The following is a 27,333-nucleotide window of genomic DNA, read 5'->3' on the forward strand; positions in this document are numbered from 1 at the left end:
AAATGCTTGCCAATGCTGGATAGAATCTTCTAAGAGATCTTAATCCGACGACGACAACAACTTGATTGACCTAGAAGTCAAGAGAAGAGGGGTTGAAATTCTTAAAAAAATGTATTGAGTGGTATATTCACTGTTTTATAATAATTTATATATATATAATTAGCATAATTATTTTTTACAATTATTATAATTAATTGAATCATTCTAACTTAGCAATTAACTAAGAAATAAAAAAAAATACACCTAAAAAAATTGGTACTTTCATCAGCCTTGTGCAAAAATTTAACTGTAGCCTCAAACAACTTGGTTTTGCAACCTTGACAACATGAACTTGCTAACATTTTGACAATAATGCATTGAATATCTTTAAATTTAAATTTTGGTAAAAGCCAGTCTCCATTTGGCTGATTCTGCAAATCTGAACTGCCAATCTGCAAATTTTATTTCAATTGAGACTTCGTTTCTGGAGACTTCCGAAATTCTTTTAACACCACTAATCATTTGAAGAAAACCTTGTAAAGGTGCAGACCAGGGACCCCTGCAGTCAAAGGAGCAGAGGTACTGGTCAATTTAACCAGGACCTGCAGTAAGAAATTAATTGTTTACATCCTGCTTGTACTGGAAAGCCCTCTGCACCTTTAGAGCCAATAGACTATATAATATATAGTAAGAAATAAAATGTTTTTATCAGGAGTCCCTTTTCTGCACCTTTACTAAAAACTTGGTTAGCCTCCCTACCTCTGCTTCTGATTCTTGATCATTGAACTGCAACCAATAGCACCCACTAATGACACCAATAATTGTAAAAAGTTTGGGGATACCGGGTGATCTGTCACCTTTTACTAGTCATTTCAAACATTCTGTTCTTTCCATAGGATCATGACTTTCTTGTCAATAAAGAATGTTTTCATTTACAAGATGATTAGTTTAAGGTGATTAAAAGCCAGTTGATACTCATTGATAGCCCCCTGCCTGCTGTACTATATACCTTCAAAGTTGCCATATGAAACTAGGTTATATTACTTTGCTTAAAAAAATGAACTTCAGAAAAGACAGAATGGAACAGCTACTGTATGTAAAAAGGTACCAAAAATTACAGTCTCTTTTGTTCCTTAAGAGGTTCTTTTTTTATAGATGTTTCTACAGCACCAAAGAGATAAAGGCCTGTTTTGTTGTATATAGCTATTTTTATAATGAGACAGCCTTGCTTGTTCAGCCTGCCTGCCTGCCAAGTGAAAGGCTGAGATACTATTCAATGTTGACATAGCATAGTTTATTTGTCATTGTAAATAAACTTAGCTTAATTTAACAGTGTGGCCCATAATCATAAGTCACCATAAATAGAAAAAACAGTTATGTTTGTATCAGAAATAATTTATTCACATAACATGATCTGCATTATTACCATTATGTTGGAAACACATTTCAATATGTTTCTTCTACTCTTGGTGAACATAAATGAGCAAACCAATGATCTGCTGCAAAAACATAAGCATGTGTTCTATTTATGGTGACTTTTTCATTCCTACTCAACATTTACTCAAAGGACAGTAAAAGGAGTATGATTTGCTATGGAGCAAGGGGGATTGCTCTTCTAGGATATGGTGGTCAAAATAAACAAAATATTAAATTTATATGGCTGTATTAGTGTATTCAGGTGTAGTAGGGTCACACTGCTAATAACACCAATGTTAACAGTGCATGAAAGATATGTTTTATTTTGTTTCCAAGATTATATCCCTGATGCCTGATATTTTTTCAGATTAGTATGGGAGATAGTATTAGTGAAGAATCCAACTCTAGTGTTTTACCCTCCTTAAATTATACAACTCCTCCAAAGAAAAAACAGAAGAAACGTGAACCTGCACAAAGTTCTACCACTCAGATTCAGTACTCCCAAAAGTTTGTTGACTCATGGAGGAGTGACCTGCAATTGAAGGGATGGTTAAAAAAAAGAACTCATATCTTGGATATTGTGGAGTATGCAATACTGATCTCAAGCTAGGAAAAAGGGGAAAATCAGAGCTTATAAGGCAATCCAACACAAAGAAGCATATGTCAAACATTGAAGCATAAAGGTCCACTTCAAATACTCTTGATCACTTTTTGCAAGGGGGATTCACTGACCAGACAAAGCTTCTTGAGGACAGAATCTGCACTTTTCTAGTTGAAAATGACTTTGCTATTTCTAAGATTGAACCTTTTGTAGCTTTCTAAAAATAATTGCCGTCAAAGCAAGTAGGGGAGAATGTACAACTCAAGAAACAGAAAGCTACCAATGTTATACAAACAGGACTAAGTGGTTTTTATCAAGATTGTTTGATTGAAATCTTATGAAATCGCTGCTTCTCTGTTATTATTGATGAGTATACTGATGTATCTTCTAAAAAGCTTCTAGCAGTTGGAGTAATATTTTGCAATGATGACCTCTCAGTTGAAGTTGATGTACTTGACATAGTCAAGTGTCCCGACTCTTCAGCCAAGGCAATATTTGAGGTTCTGAAAAAGTGCATAATAGAAACACACAAGCTTCCCCGTGCAAATTTCATAGGTTTTTGCTCTGACACTACAAACTCTATGATGGGAGCTAACCAAAGCGTTTTGTCCATGATAAAAGAAGCGTTCCCATGGGTAGTCATAGTGAAATGCTCCTGCCATATGGCTCATCTTGTTGTTTCATATGCATGCAAGAAATTGCCAAAATCCATGGAAGACATTTGTGGCTCCATATATAGTCACTTCACACATAGTCACAAGAGGCAACATGCTTTCCTTGAATTTCAAAAGTTCTACCAAGTCAACAAGCATAAGATTCTGAAGGCTGGGCAGACTCGATGGCTTTCAGTCAAAGCTGCTTTGGATAGAATTTTGGAACAATGGGATGCTCTTAGTGCCTACTACAGACTTCTACTAGTTGAGGATCTAAGAAAGCTCGATGAGCTCGTATACACAAAACTGAACCCAGTCATGAAGTGTATGTTTGAATTTGTTGCCTTTGCATTGGGATTGCCTACTGAATTCAATGTAGCTTTTCAAGCTAGCAAACCACTATTTTATTGCCTGAAACTAGAGACTGAATCTTTTATCAAGGAATTGTCTTTGAGCTTCATGAAGAAGGACTATGTGAAGTCAACAAATGCATTCCAAATTAATGTGAATGACCCAAGTGTTTACCTTCCCCTTGAAAATATTTCTTTGGGTCTGAATGGGCAGGACTCTCTCTTGACACTAAAATCAGATCCTGGTGTGCACCATGATGCAGTTGAAAAGATCCTCAGAGCTACACAATCTTTTTACATAGAAGCTATGCAGCTGATCCAAACTCGATTTCGTTTTGATGATGACATTTACAAATATGCAGAGATGGTTGACCCTGTATCAGCTCAGTCACTACGGCCTGGTTCTCTCCAACTCTTTGTTCGAAAGTGTGAGAAAGTATCATGGGATGGAAACAAACTCGAACAAGAGTGGAGGAAGCAAAGTATCATCGATGTTGAAAGTATGGATGCAGTTACCTACTGGCGTTTGTTTTTTTCGAAGAAAAAATCCGCTGGAATCAAGCTATATGCAAATCTAAAATTGGCAGTAATATTTGTGTTTACTCTTCCTTTCTCCATCGTTTTCGTCGAAAGGTTTTTTAGTGCAGTAAAAATCATAAAGACAGACAGACGGAACTCGCTTAAAATGGAAACGTTACGTGGAATTCTGAAAACAAAATACGGTATGAAGCGGGCCCAAGAAAGTGCCACATGCATTCGTGGAGACAAGCAGCTACTGCTGCACATGAAAAGAGTCAAGGCTTCAGCTACCATCGGAAAAAAAGGATGAAGGTGTTGAATCTGATTCTGACTAAAAATAGATTTTTCTTTATTTTTTTTTTAATCAATATAACTGGATTCTGAGGCAACTAATGGATTGTTCACATTGGTTTGATAACCAGTGTGACCTCATAGCCCAAATTACCATAAATAACCATATAAAATAAATACTGATTTGTTTTGACCACCATGTCCATGTGCTGACTCTACCAATTAAACACTTTGATTGGTCATCCATAACAGAAAATAGAATTGAAATCTATTTCTCTTACTTGTCTTACTGCACCCTATACGCCTTACGACACCTTATTGCACCTTACTACACAAATGTGAACAATTCCTAAGTATTGTAGGTAGTAAAACGTATATACGGTGGGAAAACATTTTATATTTGAGACTCAAATATAAAACGTTTTCCTACCTAAGTATTGTTTTATTTTTTACCTTTTTTGTATTACTCAAAGTAAATCTCAAGCAGCTTTCTATCCTTAAAGTTCATATTTTCGTCAAATTTTGACCGATCTGTTGACAGATATCTTTTTCTTTTTTTTCAAACATTTTTATTAACATAAACACAACTCAATATGAAAACAAATAGATTACATTAGTTTCAAATAGGTTACAGTTGTCACTTTTTGCCAATCAAGAGAGCTTAGGCAGGCAAAATTTTCCAAATTGTGCCCCTATTTTTCTTGTCAAAAGATAATGGATGAAACAAGCCAAAAAATTGCCTCAGTGTGCTTAACTATTATGTATGGTGTTGCATATTTGCCTAAAATGGAAAAAACAATTAATGAGAATAGAAGAATTAAATTTCAGCTTAAAAATGTAAACATGGATGATGAAAATAGTGTAACTTGACACATTCTGATTGGCTGTAAGCGAAAATCCTAGCTTTTGAGTTCTAGAGTCTGGAACTGGGTGCTAAGCTGTAACTTGTTTAGCCAATCACCGAATTTTATTTGTGAACGGTAATTGTCTAGACATTGGTGTCTGGCCACAGACATATGTCTAGACCTGGGATTCTATCTATGTACGTTAATGAACACCGCTTTATGTTATCCCCCCTCTTCTAATGGTAGTGCTCCCAGGCTTCTGCAGTAGTTACTTTCGGAGACTGGGGTGGATATTTAATAATTCACATAAATGACCTACACTTAAAGTGAACATACCACTCAATGCCTTTTTTCTACTTTAGCTACTTTTGGCTATCTTGGATAGGGGTTAGGTTGGGAAAATGAAACTTTTAGGGATGGGTCTACAGGCTAAAGTATGGGTAAATTTTTCGCGATTCATATTATTGGGTTACGAATAAAGTGAACATACCAATCAATGCCTTTATTATGCTCTTTACAAATATAATAATTGCTTATATCGCAAATTCAATTTTACCCGGACCCACCCCCCACCCCCTTAGGTGCAAATATATACCCTGAATAGGAATATACCATGAATTGTTGACGGCAGTTTCGCATAGCAAAATTCAGCACTATTTTTGTTGACGGCATTCGAAATCGAAAAACTTGAAACGGTAGGAAAACGTTTTATATTTGAGACTCGAAAATAAAACATTTTCCTACCTAAGTATTGTTTTATTTTTTACCTTTTTTGTATTACTCAAAGTACATCTCAAGCAACTTTCTATCCTTAAAGTTCATATTTTCGTCATATTTTGACCGATCTGTTGAGAGATATCTTTTTCTTTTTTTTCAAACATTTTTATTAACATAAACGCAACTCAATATGAAAACAAATCAAAGCAAAAATAATACTTGAAAAAGCGACCATTTGGATATCATTCATGCGAATCCATCCAATGGGGGTGCTGGAAAAATAGTAATAAAGAAGAAAAAATAATGGCAAAGAAAAATAAATAAATAAATTATCTTCATATGGTCCAGAATCTGGAATCTGGCACCGGAATCTATGAATTGAAAACCGAACTTAACTAGTCGACAATTAAGAAGCATTGTTTTAAACGTCAAAAGAACATATTTTGGTACAAGTAAATGGTCCTAAGTTGCAAAATAAGTTGTCTTGAACAAATGCTATTAAAAGTTGGCATAACAAGGCTTTACTAGTGATTTGGAAAGAAATCAGAAAATGGGGGAACCTGGAGGGATTTTGGTACTGAAAATGGGGGATTTCTAGGGATTTTCCACAAGCCTTTTAGGGATTTCAAAAAAGATGAAGTGGAAACATTGATTTGAGTTGCCCATAGAGATATAAAAAGCGATTTAATTTATAAACTCTTTGGAGTTATCTAATAAATGAGGTTTGAATTTTTATAAATAAATATTTTTGGAATATGTTACTCTTGAACTACTTGTTTATAAACTAATGATATGTTTTAACCACTTTTCAATAACTTAACTAGTGTTGATAACTTCCTTTGTAGCCTATGTTTACAATTCAGGGTATATATTTGCACACTAGGGGGGTGGGTAAATTTGAATTTGCAATAGAAGCGCTTGTCATATTTGTAAAGGGCATAAAAAAGGCATTGATTAGTATGTTCACTTTATTCATAGGACTAAGTCAATAACATGAACTGTAAAAAATTGACCTTTGATGACCTTTAAAAATCAGTAGGCCTATGCTATAAAAGTGAAACCTTGCAAAATACATCTTCTGGTTAAATGAAGTACAACAAAATTGTTTTCAGCTTCACAACTTTGCTCAATCCCCATTTATAGGGTTTTAATGATATGCCAAAACATTTCTGAAATAAAAAAAAAAAAAATTCTACTCAAATAACAGGAATTGCATTTTCAGAACTAAAGTAAGAGAAACAGAAACTGATAACTGAAAATTGAGGTTACATGTTGTTTTATCATAATTTCAATAGGTACAGACCTGTCATGTAGGCAAATTTCAGTACCTTCTAGAGGGGGGGGGGGAGGGGGGCTGAGATAGATACTTCAAAATACCTTCCTTGGACCTCTTTTAGCCAGTAGACCCATCCCTGAAAGCTTCATTTTCATAACATAACCCCTTTCCAAGATAGCCAAAAGTAGCTAAATTAGAATTTAACCTTAAGCTCTTTACAGACCCTCAAGGATGATACCCTTTTTTCTTATTTTAGATAAGGATTATATAGGCTACCTCTGTTAGCATTACTCTTGTTAAAACCCATCTACCCATAAATTGAATCTACTGACAACTTTATGAATCATTAAATACATAGGAATATTTAATTTGTGATAGCTTATATATTTGGGTAAGGTTTGAAAGGTTAGGTTAAAATTGAATTGCACTAAAAACAATTATAATCTTCAGAAATAACATAATAAAAGGATTCAAGCAGTAGGTTCATTTTATTTTTAGGTTACTTGTGTGGATTATTCAATATTTACCCCTAACTTATCCTAACCTTACTCAAATATATAGCCCAAATTATATATTTCCCACATGTTTATTGATTCTTAAATTTGTCACTGTCAATTTAATTTATGGGTGAACTGGTTTTAACAAAAGTGACACTAACTGTGTTATATAAGCTGTATCTAAAATAAGAGAAAAAGGTATCACCTTTGAGGGTCAGTAAAGGCTTCAAATTGAATTTGTGGCAAAAACAACTTTTGGTACTTGCATGATATACCCCTGACCATTCAAGTTGTTAATTCATTGATGCATTGTAGAACTGTTTTCTTGTTAGGTTCTTTCAGCTTAGCATGAGAAAAGACAAAGAGAAGTGACAGCATAGATAGGAAATATATAATTTGGGCTAAGTATCAGCACATTAGGGGGTGTGGGTGTTGGTAAAGTATTTGAACAGTATGAAGTTAGAAAACAATTCTTACTTCATAATATGCAGTGTAATTGTACCTAATACATTATGCATGCTGACCTGCTAAACTTTACCAACACCCCTCCCTAATTTGCAAATATACAGCCCATATTTGTTTGTAAAGTATTATATTTTTATCATACTTAGGTATATTTTGTTAGGACTGAACATGAGAGAAACAGGTTCTACTTAGATGAAGAATATTAGGTTGTGGCTATATCATACAAGTGCCATACTTTTATATTCAGAAAGAGGATAAAAAAAGGCATTGAGTGGTATGTTCACATTTACATTAATTATGTAATGTTTAGTAAACTTGGATGGGATGAAAAAAGTTAATAAGATACTGTTCATAAAAAACCCATAAAATACTTACTTATATCACTTCTGAAAGTGCTTCAGTTTACTTTCCCATGGCAAAATGCATGGGAAATATATAATTTGGGCTGAATATTCACACATTAGGGGTAGAGAGGGTTGGGGTAAAGTAAACTGAAGTCCTTTTAGGTATGATATAAGTAAGTACTGTGTTTTAGAATTTCAAAAGCTGTTCAGAATTTTATAGTGTTTCCTTCTCAATAGCCTCAATTGTACATAGGTAACCACTGCTTCTTTGTTTTATGCTGAACTTTGTTTTTTACAGGTGACCAAAAACCGAAGGATCCTCTAAATGTTTATTTCCTACCATCATCATAATATGCCAAAAGCTTGTATCACTGTTTTCATTTGAATTATGCACTTTGTAATTTTTCGTCTCTGTTTTGTATAGCAAATTTAAAAACTGTTGAAGCAGAGGCACAACTTTGTCTGTATCTCTAAATAAGCACAACTCTGGAATTAGGTAAAGACAGCTCATTTTTGGTGAACCTGCTGTGTGCTCAGTGGGCCTATTTTTTTTTTTTTTTTTTTTTTTTTTTTGCAGGCTTTTCATCTGACAAAGTATATTTGGCCTAGTCCCCAAAGGTGCACTGAAAATGCATGATGCTGAAACTATTTCAGTGTGCTGCTGCTGCAAACGCTTTGGCATGCCAGTGCACTGCCAAATAATTTTGTGAGATTACTTAGAGGAAAATATAAGGCAAAATCCGATATTCAATGGCATGTGCAAAAATTTTGGATTCTGCTAAAAATTTTGTTTGAATTTTCTCATCTACTATGGACTCTAGGACCAATCTTTGATGCATTTAGTCCAAAAAATTGTTAAAGTGGAGAATAGCTTAGGCAGGGGGCAGGCCTTTTCCTTAGGCAGTCAGATGTGATGAATAGCTTAAATTTCTACCTTTCACCTGATATAGTACTTTCTGTATATTATGCTTTAGTGTTTCCACATCTTTTATATTTGTTGCTTGGTATGGGTAATTACCAACAAATCTTTTGTGCTCCCTTCACCCCTCACAGAATAGAACCAATAAAGCAACATCTTTTCTTCCTAGGTTTTATCCTTTGGCTGACTTCTACACAGATAGAGGCCTATCACCCTTCAAGCATATACTTACTAAAGAAACATAAATTGAGTTTACTCATCATTCCTAGGAACTCCTCTACCATGCATCTAGTCTCTGTCTACCCTTTCTTCATCCCTCAACTACTCCTCATTGCAACTTTTTCTTTAGGGCAGTTTACCATACCTAAATGGTCATAAATGGTTGCACAAAACTTCCCTATGCTTCAGTCGATTTTCCTTTGGAATTCTGTCTTAATTGATATCTCTCTCATCCTTTTTTAAAATTATACTCAGGAATCTTCTTAACTTTTGTACTCCTCATCCTCAGTTTTTTTTTTATTATGATCTAATGCTGACTGAGTGTTCTTTGTTTTCTCTACTTCCTCTGTATCTGTAATTTTTGCCTTGTTTTTCTCTTATTAGCATTTTTTACTATGCTCAAATGTATATTTTCTGTTTCCTATGTTTTTTTTGTATATTATGTAAGTTAGAGTATTGTTTATTGTAATTTCGTTTTCTTAATTGCATTGTGCAGCCCTCAACAGGCTAAGCTTCATGAGTCAAATAAAATGGGTCAAAGTTTAGTGCTTGTAAATGAAGATTTCTTTTTAGTACCATATGAGTAAATTGATTGATTTAGGGGCTCCAATAAACCTTTTACTAAAATTTCTTTCTTTGTTCTTTCAGTCAAAGTTAAGTAGCGGCAGTACTGGAAGAAATACTGGTAGCAACACTAAAGAAAAAAAAATAACACTCTGGAGCTAGTGATAGAAGCTCCATCAGTCAAGCCATATTGAACAGGTGCATGAATGGAGCATAAAAATGAAATATTCCAAGCTATTCAATCAGGAGATGTTACCAAAGTGAAAGGTTTTTTAAGTGGAATCCAAGACGTTGACCTTGAAGATGAACATGGAACAACACTTCTTCAAACTGCTGCATTTAAAGGAAGTTTAGAATTATGCAAGCTGCTTTTAGACATGGTAAACATTTTTTTTATAAATCATATTTCTTTTTATTTTCTTCCCAAGATTGACTATAACTTTCAACTTATGATTTCCGTTGTTAAAATAAAAATCAATAAATTAGGAGGTTGTTCTTCAGACTTATGGTATCTTACATTTTTTATCTGTTGTTAATGCTTCTACTTTTCTGATATATTTTTGATTGAAATATACAAATAATTTTGTTGGGTATAAATTAAATCCCCAAGACTGGTTCAAGATGTTTGATGAGATGTTGAAGGCAAATAAACCCCTTGAGTGCATAATTTATATCTGTAAAAACAGTTGTATCATTAGTTCTTTATATGTTTCAACCAAATGTCAAAGTGCTTAATGACAAAAGTTGTTAATATGGTGGGTGCAGAAAAAGAATGTTTTGAGTATAAATGCCACATATTCACACATTCAACAATGTTTTTTGTAAAATATCCGTGGGGGAATCTATCCTCTACCCCATACCTGTAGGCATAGGTAGGGATCAGGATTACTCCCCCCCCTATCCTAAAAATGTTTTTTTATATATATTTTTGTCCTCCTCTCATGACCTCCTCCTCTTATATTGCTGTCCATCTTAAGGTTTCACATTTGTGCAGGCAACCTATGATTAATTATACATGAAAAGACCCATTACTAGTTGACCATTTTTGATGCTCAAAATAACCTAGATGCTTGTTCTGCCTGGTGGCAACCTTAATTGACCCTGAATACCTCTGGAACTGACCTAGATCATATCTAATTTGAATTCATCATGGCATTATCTAGTCTTTGGCCTTGTATTTTTATTCTTTTAGTATGACATTCCGTATTTGTTTGCTTATCTATTTTAGGGTGCAGACCCAAATGGTGGTCATCATGACAGCAGTTATTCAACTTTGCACTTTGCAGCCCTCTCTGGAAATCCTGAAGTATGTGCTTTGCTTCTGGAAGCTGGCTCCAAGCCAGATTCTCTGAATACTGTGAATAGAACTCCAGCTCAGATGGCTGCGTTTATTGGTAAGCTATTTTCAGGAGTGCATGGAACATTTAAAAGAAATTAAGAAGACTGTTTTGTGATAAAGTCAAGCAGTGATTGAAATGTTACTGCAGAGCCAATATGGTTAGGAGTAATATTTTATAAATTGGAAAATATGTTGCAACTATATTTAGCTAGATTTTCCAGCTGCTGTAACTTACAAACAACTATCTTCTAGCAAGTTTTATGAATCTCCCCTCACTTTAAACTTAAGTGTTATTCGGAGAGGGGGGGGGGATGTGATACCAAATTTGAAATTTGCTTGTGAAAAATCAATCGTTACAATATGAGAGATGTCAATGGCACCATAAAATGAAAGCACAGATATGGTTACAGGCTGATGTATACTCCAAACCTTTAAACACATTGTTCAAGTGATTATTAGCAATATTATACAAAACATGGAACACAAACAAAGCCTTATTGGTGGGAAACAACGTAGTATTGACAATATACCATGTCCTTAAAAAAGAGACGGGAAAGATTATTAACTTTCATTTAAAAAAATGGATTTCCAGATGTGACATTTAAAATTTTATGGATTTTGAAGTCGTCAATAGATGTCAGGTGATATATGTAATATATTATTAATTCTTACAAAAGAGCATTCTGACTGAGTAAGGTCATCAGAGGATAATTTGCAATGAATTCAATAATCTTCTTTTAGAAGCCACAGGAAGTAAATTACGTGTAGATGTTCAGAAAATACTAATAATGTTTAAAGAGTCTCCTGTTTCAAATGATCTACCCAAAAACTTGCATCTCCAAGCTTCCACAATTTAACTAATGCTTGAATTAAAACATACAAATGAGGACAAATGCAAAACAGAAGTAAAGAGTCATATTAAAAAAAAAAATTTCGGACTGTAAAATGGAACTAGGAGTTACCTTAAAAACTCCAATTCTCTCCTAATAAAAAAAAAAAAAAAAAACAAACAAAAAAGCATGTGGAGTTTTCCAGTTCCATGATGAATTTTATTAATGATGATGCCACTTTTTCTTCAAACGTCAGCATAACCATGGCATTTAGAGTTTTAAACGTCTAGGTTGCTGCAAGGATATAATCGACGCCTTATTTATCGTTTTTTTCAGAAAAGTACTATTTGTAATTCCAATCCAAATACACCAGAAATGGTTGTGTAAAAACTTCTCCTATTTAAATGCTACTACTACTAACGACTCATCACAGAAGAAAGCCACCTGATGCCAACACTTAGTTATATTTACTACAAGGGTTGTCACTCCTAGAGGAGAAGTGGATCAGTTAAAACCTTATTGAAATCTAAAAATAACATTCGGTTTTATTTTGGAAACGTCTCTCAGAAGCAAACAGCGACGGGCTTGCATTTATTGCCAAAAAGATAGTAATACATTACAAACAAGTATATAAAATCATTTTAAAAATGGATAAGATAAAATGCTATAATTTATTCTAGGTAATCATTCGTGTGTAGCAGTTATAAACAATTATGTTGACAAGTCATATGTTGAATACTACACACGAGTCCACGGACAAGAAACAGAACCAAAGCTTGATTGCAGTTTATTATACCCTCTTCACCGTCTAGTCAATTTGGTAAGTAAACCACTCTAGTAATCCAAGTCAGTGATCATCAAAATTTTTATGCTCTCCCTGGAATAGGGAAACCAGAGAAATGACTCCTGTTTCCAATTAAAGAACTTGAAATTATTTTTCCAATGATAGTAAAGACCCACATTACAACTTAAATGAACAGAGATTATCCGGACTATGTGGAAGGTTGGTGCCTTCTGGATCCCGCTATTTATGCTTGAGTTTGGCTAGAGGCTTCCTGAAAAATTCATTAAAATAAAGTTGGTAGTTGTAAGCGTTTTATTCACTGATTGGTTTTCGAAACATTTCAGTCGAAAATTTATTATGTAAATGCAGATACGATTAAGTAAGCCTTTTTACCCTTGAAGTATTGTGATAAAACAAATTTAACCTTTTTTTAATCACATTGTTCTTATGTCAGTTCTTGTGTCTCGTACTTGAAGCTTTGAGAGATAAAAAGTTAAAGCTTGTATATATCAAATGAATTCAAGCATGGTAAGCCAATAGTCATTGCAAGAAATTGAGAGAAAAAGAAAAGGTGAATGAATGCCCTATGGCATCTGTAAACCTCGTAAACATCTAAAGAAGAAGACCATTCAATTTGAAACTGGTGCTTGCTGGCTTGCATGCAAGAATGGAGCTTTTCACTGGAAAGCAGAAACATTGGTTGAAGGAAGAACCGAAGCTTTTTGGAATGACTTTCGATAGTCCTTTTCCATATTGATATTAAATTTCCACTTCAGCTCACACGCTGTAGGCCCTAAATAAAAACTATGGACAATCGCTCATTTTTTCCTCAGTCAAGAATCACACACAGCTTTCCAAAATGTCATATCATATTCATTAGGCAAGCTTGAGGCCCACACTATCCATAAAAAGAGTAGATGTAAGACCCTTACCTGTTTTACGAGTTATAATTAACTGAAAGTAGAGGCATAAAGAAAAACTAGATAGAAAAAATGGCATTCCTACAGCACAATTAAAATGAATGATCAAGCTGAACTTGAAAAATCAGTATTTAGCACAAATAAGAGGTCATCCCCATTGCAATTCCAGTGGGCTTTCCCAGAAGACAAAGCTCATATAATATGAACAATCTCAGTTGCCCAATTCCCTGCAAGTCCCTTGGACATGGTGAGTCATAAGTCCTTGGAATTTTTTTATTTGGGGTTTCCAATTGCCTTCAAATGGCTCACAGAACTAATAGAGTATTTTAATTACCCTTACTCCATGCCTATCTACCCTAGCTCTGCCCTAGGATGGATGATATACAATCTATCAACAATTCACATGACATCATTTTTATACTATTCTGAAAAAGTATTATGCCAGCTGTGCCTCTCGCTGAGACTATCTCTCTTAGCTTTACTCCAGTTAGCCATGGCTCTCAAGTTTTTCATGATTTCCACCAAGTTGATTTTAATTAAAAAATAAACGCTGTTACTCTCTCGAGGACCTTAAAACTTACTGTTATATGCTCTTTACTGAAGACAGTATATGTTTTGAAGTTTTCTTGTCTCTCATTCTCACATTAAAAAATCAAATACTGCTTAAATTCGAGAAATTCTTTTTTTTTATGTACCAGTGTATTTGAAACTATCAATTTATTTTCATTAATCTAATGCGCAATCGTCAGTTGTTTTTCCTTTTAAATTTATTCCCTCTAATTGGATTAAAAATCAATTGACTAATCAGCTTATGACCAGCAAATTAAAAAGATTGCTCCAGTAAACTGTACTGATTGCTTCAAAAATTACTGCTCAACGTTTTATTGAAATTTCAGTTTTCTATGCTTTTGAACGAAATGGAATCAAAATAGAAATTAGCAATACAATAAGTGTCCTTTCAAAATAGTAAAACTAGATTGTAAGTCACGAACATATTGATTCTGAGAAATTATTTGTATTTTTCCTGTAAACTTTATTATTACTTAAATTAATTATTTTTTAAAGTAACGCAAAATAAAAGTGTGTTTGAAGTATATATCGTTTTCAGTAAAGCACAAATAACGTTCTCAGAGCAGCGAAAGTGGTCCACCGGTCTCATTCGTGCAACACACGAATCTCACTTTTTTGCCCCACGATTCTAAAAACGGCACTGGAACCACGTGTTTTAGAAACTGGATTGGTGAGGGTTAAATTTGAACAGCGATCCTCATGAAACTTCGATTTTGGGGGTAACAAAACACGATTGTTATTTCTTTTGGCTGCCACTTTTTTTTTATATCATTCAAAGGAGATTCCTTTTTGGCTTGAATTAAAGCGCGGGATTTTATGGAGTACTACTTTTGGCTTTAGGTTTAACCATTGGGAACATACAATTTTCTGAATAGGAAGACATATATATATGTTAGTTGAAGACCGAATACCCAGAAGGAAGCGCTGAATTTGACAGGCTGAATTGCTATTGGGGTACTATGTATGTCAGTGTGAGTAAGTTAATTCCAAATTTTGTAAGTAATTACATGGTAAGGCAAACAATCACTTTCCAGATAAACCCACATAGGATAGACCATCACTTTCCAGACGAACGTACATGTAGTAGGGAATCACTTTCTAGACGAACCTACATAGGTTAGACAGTCAATTTCTGGAAAAAAAATTCGTTAACATTGAAGAAGAAAGTACGTCATCTAGGTAAATAAAACTATTACAGAGTTTCGGGAGTTGATTCTTGAATTTCATCTACATAGCTCAACTAATTTCTTTGAAATTGTTTCACAGTTGTTATTTCCATTAGTGTGAGCAATCTGATTTAATATTCATTAGTTGGATGGACGTCGAGAGGCCATTAAGGATTTATCTCCTAAAATTTAGCATTTATCGAATTACTCTAGTAGAAGTAGCAAATCTGAAGCAGTTAAGGAGTTTCAATAATGTTATAAAGAAATCGATTGAGCTGCGTAATCGTAACTTCAAGGAATTAATGCGTATACCAACTCCTAATAATATCTGAAAGTTTTGTTCACCTATATAAAGTACTTTCTTCTTAAATAATATTGCAAATTTGTATGGAAAGTAATTGTATACTCAATGTAGTTTATCCAAAAAGTATTATTTATCATACTATGTAATAGCCTCCTAATTAACTCACCAACACTAACATAAATATAATCTCTGGGAAATTCAGCCTATGAAATCAAGCACTTCCTTCTAGATTTTCCTTCTTCTGCTCCCATTATACCGATGCAGGGTACTCTGTGTTTAAAATGGCTAAACCTTGAGCCAGATTTGCGTATCTATAAAAAACCTCCTTGAAGAATCTAAGAATTCCCCCTTGAAGAATCGCAAGAAAAATATGTCTATTTCCCACTCCTCTCGAGAAAAAAAATCACCAGACTTGAGTTTGAATTTGAGATTCACCGGTCCAGTTTTTTAAAGTGGTAGTTTAGTTGCCATTACTCTGGTCCAAACTGGCGATACAGGAGTGCTCTATTTTTTAATTACCACAAGACTGGTAAACCACTTTCACCACAATGACCTTAGCGTTTAGAAGGCATGAGGGGAGCATTAATCCGACTAATATGTGTGATCATATCTGCTCGTTTTAGGTTTCATTTATTCATTCCTAGTATTTTCTGTTTTTTTATGCTTGGCCAATTATACAATTTAATTCCTGCTATTTTTGGCTTCTAACATTGGTCTTAACTTGTTGAAAGCCCTTATCTAGATCTTACGAAGAAGAAATGATTTTTGAACTGGCTTATTGTTCAAACAGCGCTACATTCGTAATTATTTTTCCTCCTCTATATCGTAATTTCAGCGGGTTGAAACTGAAACATGGACCACCAGCTAATAAAGAGTGACCTAGGTGAGAATACATATAATACTTCGGTGGCCTCTGAGTGTTTTACCCTCCTTCCTCTTCTTGATAAGCCTAGCACTAGGGCTGTGCAGTATGAATTTACTGCTAAAGAGGTAAAAGTCGTTAGAATGCTTAAGACACTCCTTGGGCCTTATGTGCACTGTTGACTTATTCCCGAAAGTTTCCCTTTTTTAAAGCAAAGTTTTTTCCAAGTTTCATCAATGGTTAGTGCCTTTTGGAGGTGACAAGGGCTTTATTTATTTACTAATGTTCCTTAAAGTTTACTGCAAAAGAGGTAAAAGTCGTAAGAAACTATGGCTTTGGAGTCGTTAGAAGTAAGGGTTTTGGGGCCGGAGTTGGTAAAAATGATCAAACTGTGCCTTACATGCCTTCTCAAATTGTGGTACTTATTTTGTCAAAATGACCCTACCTGCTTTAACACCTTGGCAATTTTGGTAGTGATGGGACGATGCCAAAAGTTCCAATAAAGGGTAATTTTTATCTTTTTAAGATTAAACCCTTTACTTCTACTTGACGGAGCTAGGCTTAATTTATTCAATTTGTGTTTTGTTTTAATTTATTTAACAGGAAAAATGTTTATACCTGATTGTTACATTTGCCTCTAAATTCTATCGTAGTTTTTATTTCCCTTTTGTCCATTTTTATACTTATATAATTGACAAAATTTATAAATAGATTAAAATATCAAAAACAATTTACAAAATTAGGGGATAAAACTGTCAAAAGACTTGAAGAAAAATATCAAAAAAAGATTTTATATTAATACTGGATTGGACGGAATTTCAAATTAAGAAAGAATGCTCGGAGGTTAAATTAAAAGCCGCTGAGCTTGATCATGGAATGACTAGAAATAACAACTTAAATAGGAAGATGACAAAGCTATCGACTAGTGGGATTTGGAATCCTTTGATCAGAACAAATTTTGAAGCAGCTGATTAAAAAAAAATCATTATGAAAAATGGGATCCAATTCCTTAACGAAATTGTAGTAAAAAGAATACCGTAAATGACCTTGAAGTAAATACACAAAGTGAGAAGACTAATTAATTTAGTTTCTCGGTTATTTTCATTTGTTGATGTATAAGTATGTATGAAGAGGTTCTCTTGAGCCAGGGTCCTCACAAAATATATAGCTCCTTCCGATCTCCCCCATATTTTCTGCTTGTTTTTTCTGGAGTTTAGATGAAATCATGGTCCCTCTTCCCAAAATAAATATATTACACCGTTCCTGGGGGTATATACGCATTTCTGGAACAAATACTGTCTGAAATCATATTTGTGTGTAAAAGATTTAAGAAGAAAAGACTAAGAATTTAAAGTTAGGTATTATTCTACTTTTGGAATGGAATGGAATAGAATTGTATTTAAAAAATTACTATAACAGCATGATCGCCGAATTTGAATTTTACGTCCAAAAAAAAGCACTACATATATCTCAAAGCAATATACATATATAAATATATATATCATCTTCAGAACTTGACGTTCACGTCAAACATAATTCATTGTAAAAAATACATTAAAAAATACTACACTTAGTTAAAAAGTCAAAAAAAAAAAAAAAAACAATAAAATTAATGATAATACATAAAAATATGATGGGTCGAAATTTAGAAATTTTTGTTATACATATTTACGAAACTAGGTATAAAACTTTTTGCTAACCGCTGATGGGCACAGTGTACCGGCTTTTGTTAGTGTCTCAAAAGTTTGAAATTCCAAACTGTATAAGCGTTATCTTATAAAAAAGAATATGCATGTTCAAATTATGAACCAGTCTCGAATACCAAAGTTAATGGTCAGTTTGGCATTACACGTTAAAAAACCTTTGTAGCCTACCCCTGATTATTATTTTTATTTGGAAGTCCGCTAATTTACAAAACGTGGATAATTTCGGCGATTTCAAGCTCACTCATAAAGAAGAAGAAGCAGACAACCATCAATATTGTAAGAAAATTGTAAGAAAATTGTAAGAAAGTTCAAATAATATTATAATTTATTCTGACTCTTTGTCAAGCCTTGAGTTGCTGTCTTCAGCTCCTCAGTATAAGCTGGATATTGACACTTATCATTGTCTTAGTATTATAGATAATCTTGCTTAAAGTGGCATAAGAACTTCTCATCAGTTTATACCTAGCCAATCGGGGATAAATGGTAATCATCAGGTTGATGAAATAGCAAAAAATGCTATAAATATTGATCAGCCAAGTGAGAGACCAATCCCCATTAGAGATATTTACCGATGGAGTCTATCAGATATTTTGTTTAATAAGAAAAATCCTACCCTTTCCCCCTTTCCCAATAAGTATTTTTCTAAAATTTATCAAAGAATTCGTTCTGGAACAAATGGACTAAACTTTCTTGCATTCTCGTATCAGTTTCCTAATTCAAGTTGTTCAGTTCCCCGATCCCCTCTTTGCAGGTATTGTATTATGAATAATGAAACAATTGACCACTGCCTATTTGAATGTAATATGGTGACGTCTGCACAGCATACTTTTCATTGTAAAGTGTTAAACTGCTTCAAACAGCACAACCTCTCACTATTAGCCAAGAGCCTATCCAACTATACCTGCAAAAAGATCAGGGAAATCGATATCCATCTCCTTATATTTGAACACCTTGAGTTAAAAGATTTACCGAAAGATATCTGATAATATCTAATAAATAAGAGACAACCAAGCCAGTAGCTCTGTAGCCCACAGAGTGAAGGAAAAGGAAAAGGGCTGAATAGTATCAACTGAAAAGCCCGCCTGCTGTGAAATAGAAGAAAAAGAAGAAATTGGCTTATCTTAAATCAGAGAAATCGACAGCTGCAACATTTTAAGAAATTTAAAATAAATTTCTGGTGAACTATTATCTCAATTAATCAGTAGTTGTACCGAACCAATCCTGCTCAAATCATCCTCAGGGCCATACTGTGGTGTTTCTTTTGATACTGAAATTTTCCCCATAGTACAGTGCAGACGGTTTGTTATCATTGTATTATCCTTTCTTGTTTTAGTTTTGTTTTAGTTTAAAGCTTTTTCCAATACGCAATGATTAGAAGTCCTCCAAAAAAAAGTCCCCCCAGATCCCACCCCACAGACCAGTACTATTGACACTCCTCCAGGCTAGTGAAGCGCACTATCTCAAAGTTAACATGATTGCTCAGGTTTCGAGAATAGTACAGTGATTAGTGCATGGGCCAATGTCACTATAAATGATGATAATGGGTTTCAAGAGGTCCTTTCTAGAAGCTCTAAAAAAAGAAAAAAAATCTCCCCAATCAAAAGTATTTCCCCTCTCCCTACCCAAGATCCTCCCTCCCAAAACTTAGGAATTTACCTTAAAATTTCTCCTATTACCCCCTTTGAAATAAAAAAGATTACTGCAATAAGAGTTACAATTTTCAAATTGCTAAAATCAATGTTCTCTCTTAATATTCACCGTGATGGATCTCTGCTAATAGCTGTCCAAGATCAGAAATTAGCAAAAAGAATAATCAACCTAGAATCCCTTCTGAACACCCCATTTAATGCATCTAAATGGAACCCAAAACAATCCCCAACAAAAATAGTAGTTTGTAATGTTCCCCCAGAAATACCTATTCAGGAGTTAAAAGAAGGGCTCTCAGATAGGGCTGGAAACACAATCCCAGTTGAATAGACTACCCAACTTGGTAAACCTAACTCTATTGGCCCAAAACATGGTCGATCTTTCTTATTCGCGCTGAAGAAAAAACATACCTTTCCAGGAAAGTTATTCCTATTTGGATTCATGCAATCGCACAATGAACAGAAAGATAAGTCTATCCATCGTCGGAAGTGCTTCAAGCTGAGACATACAACAAACAAATGGAATGGGATTCTTTTAAAGTGTAGTAGTTGTAAAGCATTCCATCCTAAAGAGTTGACAACTTGCAACAACACTCAGCCTACATGTATCAATTGCAAAGGCCCACATGAATCTACCAATAAATCACTATGCCCTGCATATAAGAAAAAAGCACTAACACTCCAAATAGCAACAGAGAAGGCCATCCCATACCCCTTTGCAGCAATGGAAGCAAATGCTGCCCAACAATACCAAATAAAGCCAGTAATGAAACCAATCAACACCCCCAATGCATCAAGTACCCCGCATAAAACACCATTCTCTAAGCCTCCTAGCTCACATCCCTATCAGAAGAAATCACCAAGTCAAAAACCCTCCTTGCCCAGTGAGATGAGGTCAGCCTGGCTCTCCCTCCCAAGAAGAAACAAACCAGAAACACCACCAGGAATTAATCCCTTAATTGACAAACAGGATGCACAACCAAACATGCAATCCCCAAGTATATACTTAATCATTATTAATTGTACTACAATTTAGACTATGAACATATAGCAAATAAAGAAAACAAAAATCAGTGTAGATTCAACAAAAATCTATATACCTGATAATAAGCTCAGTCAAGCAAAAAAAGATCTTGTTTTACATCTTACAAAACTGAATATTGATACAAAGGCCGTATCCAGGGGGGGGGGGTGTTACCCGTTTTGAACCCCCCCCCCCCCCGAAATTTTTTGACCGACTCGAAAATAAGTCGAAAATTAGTAAAACCTAGGTAAAAATCAGTAAAATTAGTCGAAAATTGAGTCAAAAATTAGTAACCCCCCCCCAAAAAAAAAGTCAAAAATTAGTAAAACCCACCCTGAACAAAAATCCTGGATACGGCCCTGATTGATACACAGTCATATGAAAAATAAATCAACAACACAACACATATCAATACTCCAGTGGAACATAAGATCACTCACAGAAAATAAGCTAAATGAACTAATATCTTTTATGAATAATAATTCCATTAATATTGCTTAACTCCAGGAAACTCATTTAACCCAAAATCAACAAATTAAGTCTATGGAATTTACTATCCTGAGAAAGGATAGATCATCAGAGAGAAAAGGAGGTGGAGTAGCTTTATTAATTAATAATAAAATACAATTCTGTTGCATCAATTTTCCTGATTTTGTAAATTATTTTGATACAATTGGTATCAGTATTTGGCTGAATAATACAAAAACCTACATAATAAGCTTTTATAACCCTAATGGCCAAACTACAGATGCCATGGATTTCTTTAATTATATAAATAATTCTAATATGTTAAAAAATATCATTATTTGTGGAGATTTCAATGCCCACAGCCTTTTGTGGGGGAATAAACCAGCAAATAAAGCTGGTAAATTTATTGAGCATATGACTTCAAATAATAATGAATTAGCTGTTGCTACCCCTCCAAATCTGAATACATATTTCAACCCCAAAAGTGGCAGATTCTCCACAATTGACCTAAAAATTGTGTCATTAAATATTTTGAATAAAATTTATATAAATAAAATTGAAAGTCTATGTACTGACCACATTGCTATAGTTTGCTCCCTAAATGAACCTGCTGAAACTATTACACACCTCCAAATATATCAACACTAAAGTAAATTGGTCTATATTCCAAAATAAGCTAAATGATTAAATTACAAGTTTCACCCAAAATTCATGCATTTCAAAGACAACAGTTGACACACATGCCGAACTATTGACATCTTTACTAATAAATACAGCTAATCATGCTATCCCCAGGACAACACCCAAGAAAACCTTCCCTAAACACATTCCTAAAGCATGGTGGACAAATGAGTGCCAAAATAAATGGAGAATAAAAAAGGCAGCTAGGACATGATTCATAAAAAAAACATCACCTACTACATATTTAAAAAAATTACAAGCAGAATCTAATCTAAAAAGGACTATAATAGATGCTAAATATAATTACTGGAATAATGTTGGAAATAATCTCTCCAGAGAAACACATGAGCCAATTATTCATAAAGTCATAAGCCACATCTTTGGGAAAAAGACTTCCCCCAACCCACTCCTGTATGAGCTTATACATAATAATACCCATTATGACAATGATAATGAAAAAACTAAGGTATTTGCAACTCTTTTTGTTAATAAGCTAACATCAAATAATCGAAGATAAATGTCTACAATTCCTTTTGAACCCAAGTTACCAACCACGCCCAGGATCCGAATACATAACTATTCCATTTTCAATACAGGAAATGAATACTGCAATACATCATATTAGGACCAAAACTAGCGGCAGCTATGACAATATACACCCTACATGGATAAAGAATCTCACCCCTTCATACAAACAGGAACTTATGAACTGTTATAATCATGCTGGGTAATAGTTTGAACTCTTCATTGTATGTAAATTTTCGTCCCTTGTACGAATCCTTAAGAAAAATAAACCCAAAGAGAAAACTGTGTCCAATTTAACAATAATTACTACATTTTAGATACCGAATATAATGGAGAAAATAATATATTATCGACTTCTCTGGTTTGTTGAAAAAAATAATATGATCCCTCACACTCAAACTGGATTCAGGAAACAACACTCCTCAACAGATGCTTTCATTTTGATAACAAATGCAATAAATGAATGATTCTCAAAAAATAATGTCCTAGTTGCAGCTTTCCTAGATTTTGAAGGGCATATGACAATGTGAACTATCAAATCCTTGTAAACAAACTTGCAAACCTTGGACTACCCCCAAGCTAGTATCTTTTATAAAATCCTTCATAGAAGTGCGAAGTTTCATTGTTTGTGTTGGTTCAGCATCTTCACCCCAAAAGACAATAACCAAAGGCCTACCACGGGGAGCAGTCTTCAGTTACCTACTCATTGCCCTATATCTCTGGGTCCTGAGCCTACCCCACACGAATCTACAATATGCTGACGATCTGGTGCTATGGTCATCTGGCGACGCCTTTGAGATAGCACAGTCAAATCTGAAAAAGTCACTTTTCCAATTTGAAAAATTCTCTCAACATTCAGATTTATCCATTGCACCTACAAAGTCAAAAATAATCCAATTTCACCGAAAGCGAAACCATGTTAATGCAAAACTAACTCTAAATAAAACAACTATTCCAGAAGATAATCATATTAATTACCTAGGTCTCAATGCTAGACCAAAAACTTAATTTCCACCTCCATATTTCAAACACAATAAAAAAAATGTTATAGTAAAACAAATATGCTAAAAAGACTTCTGTCCATACCCTGGGGCTGAAAAGAGATAACCTTGATCTAGTTTTATAATTTACATATAAGACCCCACATTGACTATGGGCTCATCGTCTATGGTGCATGTGCAAAGACCCAGATGCAAAAAATAGAAACAACACAAAATGATATAATACATCTGATATTTGGTCTTAGGAAACCCACAAACACCAAGTTTCTGCTTATGGAGAGTGGATTAACAACAATAAGGGAGAGACGTAGCTTTCTCTTGACAAAACATCTTACAAAAAATGAATCAAATAGCTCACACCCTACATAATTGGTTAAGAAATACAGCCATCTATAGAGGCATTGCAGATGAGTATGCCAACATTCAGAAGAAGTTCCCCGTACCAGCAAAGTCTATTGCACCCACTTTCCCCCAATCCACTCCGTGGAATTGGTCAAGTCCCATAATAAATACTGATTTCTCAAAGTGGAATAAAGATTTAAATTGCTTTTGTCCAGAAAAAATTTGCTGAACTTGAAACAATTACCTATAAAAATCACTTCCAAATATTTGTTGATGGGTCAAAAATGAATGAGAAGGTAGCAAGTGGTGCTTTCCTTCCTCACCTGAAAATTGCAATGGGAGAGAGATTATATAATAATTTATCTATAATGTCTGCTGAGTTAAATGCCATAATCATGGCATTAGAACACCTTAAGGAAAACTAACCTTAGATTGCAAATTCAAATAATATTATAGTATATTCCGACTCTTTATCAAGCCTTGAGTTGCTGGCCTCAGCTCCTCAGTATAAGTTGGACATTGACACTTATCATTGTCTCAGTATTATAGATAATCTTGCTTCAAGTGGCATAAAAACTTATGTTCAGTATATTCCTTGCCACTCTGGCAGAAGTGGTAATCATCAGGTTGATGAAATAGCAAAAAATGCTATAAATATTGACCAGCCAAGTGGGAGACCAATCCCGATTAGAGATATTTACCGATGGAGGCTATCAGATATTAATTTTAATAAGATTAATCCTATCCTTTCCCCCTTTACCAATAAGTATCTTTCTAAAATTTATCATAGAATTCGTTCTGGAACAAATGGACTGAATTTTCTTGCATTCTCGTATAAGTTTTCTAATTCAAGTGGTCCAATTCCCCTGTACCCTCTTTGCCGGCATTGTAATATGAATAATGAAACAATTGACCATTGCCTGTTTGAATGTAATATGCTGACGTCTGCACAACATACCTTTCTTTTTAAACTGTTAAAATGCTTCAAACACCACAAAATCTCTCTACCATCCAAGAGCCTAGCCAACTATACCGGCACACAGAGTATAGAAATCGACATCTATCATCTCATAATTGAACTCCTAGAGTCAAAAGATCTACTGAAAGATATCTGAAAATATCTAATAATCATGAGGCAATCAAGCCAGTGGCTCTGTAGCCCACAGAGTGAATCAAAAGGAAAAGGGCTCAATAGTATTACTGAAAAGCCCGCCTGCTGTTAAATAGAAGAAGAAGAAGAGTTACCAAAAAATACAACTAATGAGTGAACTTGGATAGTAAATGGGAATCTAAGGAAAAAGTTTCTGGAATCAGGAGAGTTGGGAAAATTGTCTCAATTTGACTTTTATCCCAGTTCTAGCGGAATCTCTGATTTTATCGATTTAAATTAATCGTCCTATCATTAATCTTTGAACTCGAAATAGCGCAATAGACACTTGATAAAAAAGTAATGTGTTTTTTTTATCACTGTATGTGATACATCTTTTCAAATGGAATTCATTTCTTACAGCATATCTAGTAAGACTAGTCTGTTTTAGTTTAAACGAACTTGTTATTCTTGGCCACGTTTCTTCTTTCTCACTATATTATACTGAAGGATACAACTATTTTTACAGTCATTGTTAGCATTGTTATTAAAGTCTACACATTAAAAAGCGATTGTCTTCCATGTACCGTATTATTTATTTGCTGGTCTTATGAAATAGAACGTATGGTCCTAGCAATTTGGGAGAGGGTTCATTCGTCATGTGTTTACAGATTTAGTGTTCTTTTTAAGTAACAAAATGGATCGGATGGTATTTAACTATCTTTTGTGCCCTTGTGTTCCCACATGGCATCGGATTTAAGTTTAAGACGTCCATATTTAATGAGAATGCTAAAAAGTATAAAAAAATGCCTTGGCAAATTGCATGGTGCGTGTTGCCCAATAGTTGCCAAGCTTTGCAGATAGTCCATATCAAAGTAAAGATTTCATAGATGCATCGTACTAAAAAGGTGGACATGTTGCACCTTCTTGAAATATGAATCATGTAAGGACTTTTAGTTAGTAAAATTAGATTGCCAGAAGGGCTCTCTTAAGAGCACATAAGCCCTCTAAGTTTGTCTTTGGTTGTTATATGCCTTTAAAGGGCATCATTGCTTGATATACACCAATATTTAATGCATAAAAAAAGAGAGGCTAATTGTGAGTTTTCCTATTAATTGGGGTTATTGGTTGGGGAAACAAAACTAATAGGGGAATTTAAATGTATATACATTGTGCTATATTCTGATGGAATCTTTACTGTTAGTCCAAATTTTTATAGTAAAACGAAAACCTGTACTTGAGGAAAGGAATATGGAGGAAATCCCTCTTCTAAATACAATTGGTTCGGAGGACCCATAGAAAAACTTTTTTAATCCTTCCTCGCTAAAAGTCAATGTTTTGTCAACTTATGATAATTAATGTGAATGTTTATTAACCCGCCTTGTTCGTTTTTCCAGGTTAATATGCATCCAGTGAAGATAATTCAGTTCGTCAGTAAAAATTCTCAAATAAAAAATCACCTTCCTAGTATAGTTAAAGTATTAACTTTAATGAGTGAAAATGAAATGAAGCGAGGGAAAACCACAAATGAAATTCTCGCTTTCAAATTTCATTATATTTCACATATGTTGAATCTCTTGCAAAAGGAAGAGTCATCCGATTTGACCAGTGCAAAAGAGAAATTTCAATCTGCAGAGGAGTATATAATAAGACTTCTTTTATTATTGGTAGATGGTGTATCCCAATACCAAGAAGGTGTTATACGTGAAGCTGTTAAACTATATCCTTTCAAAGAAACTATGACATTTCGACAACTTCTTACAAGTTTGGCGGAGAAGCCAACAGCCAGTGGCACACCAGGCTATTTGATCGTTGATAGCGTTGTCAATGGTCAGAAAGGGTTCTCTGATGATTTGTATTGTGCAACTTGTGGTGAGATGAGCAAAACTCATAAAAAATGTGTTAAGTGTAAAGCTGTTCAATATTGCAGCAAAGAGTGCCAGAAACTTCATTGGTTTGTACATAAAAAAGAATGTGAAACTCTTTCGAAAACTGGGCGTAAAACTGGAAAAGAGCTTGCAAATGGAGTGAATCAAATGCAACTGAAAGAAAATTAAGTGTGTAGCTAAGTCAAAGTCTCACAGCTATTGATGTTATTTTTTGTACTTGCACAATTGTCTTGTATTATATTCTTTTCCATTCTATAACTTACATCTTTTATGCTTTATTTTGTTTATCGCATTGTACTTCACTAACTCTGTAGCGAACTATAGGTGTCGTAAAAATTTTATTGAAGGAGGAGGGGGATGACTACTCATATTCTTGAAAATACGGCTGGTTCAAACATGAAAATTTCTAGAGTTGAGTCTCTGCGAATTTTGGCAATTAATTTAATATTCGAAATGGATTAAGTACAGACTTAGGATATGTTTTATATATTTGGAAGAAATCAGCATAAAATATGTAGATCCACATGTTATTTA

General features: G+C 34.2%; 1 protein-coding gene across 2 annotated transcripts; it reads left to right on the top strand.

Annotated features, from left to right (window-relative positions):
* On the top strand, positions 1-27,057 carry LOC148953161 (ankyrin repeat and MYND domain-containing protein 2). 2 transcript variants are annotated; one of them, XM_089087556.1, is made up of 5 exons: positions 1-111; positions 9,740-10,035; positions 10,884-11,049; positions 12,505-12,644; positions 26,308-27,057. In XM_089087556.1, exons 2-5 carry the CDS (start codon positions 9,862-9,864, stop codon positions 26,965-26,967), a joined length of 1,140 nt encoding a protein of 379 aa, XP_088943682.1. In that variant the 5' UTR covers positions 1-111; positions 9,740-9,861; the 3' UTR covers positions 26,968-27,057. The 2 variants fall into 2 exon arrangements, with proteins under 2 accessions (XP_088943682.1, XP_088943681.1); XM_089087555.1 differs by lacking the exon at positions 1-111 and adding an exon at positions 6,014-6,093.
* The last annotated feature ends 276 nt before the right edge of the window (positions 27,058-27,333 follow it).

Source organism: Artemia sp. Qi Xiang Cuo, chromosome 4, assembly GCF_049724085.1.
Source record: "Artemia sp. Qi Xiang Cuo chromosome 4, ASM4972408v1, whole genome shotgun sequence".
NCBI classification, from domain to species: domain Eukaryota; kingdom Metazoa; phylum Arthropoda; class Branchiopoda; order Anostraca; family Artemiidae; genus Artemia; species Artemia sp. Qi Xiang Cuo.

Bases quoted from the DNA above. Each gene is read 5' to 3' on its own strand.
- LOC148953161 (XM_089087556.1), top strand. From the start codon at position 9,862: ATGGAGCATAAAAATGAAATATTCCAAGCTATTCAATCAGGAGATGTT. The intron at 10,036-10,883 runs GTAAACATTTTT...TATCTATTTTAG, and splicing joins GCAAGCTGCTTTTAGACATG to GGTGCAGACCCAAATGGTGG. The intron at 11,050-12,504 runs GTAAGCTATTTT...AATTTATTCTAG, and splicing joins TCAGATGGCTGCGTTTATTG to GTAATCATTCGTGTGTAGCA.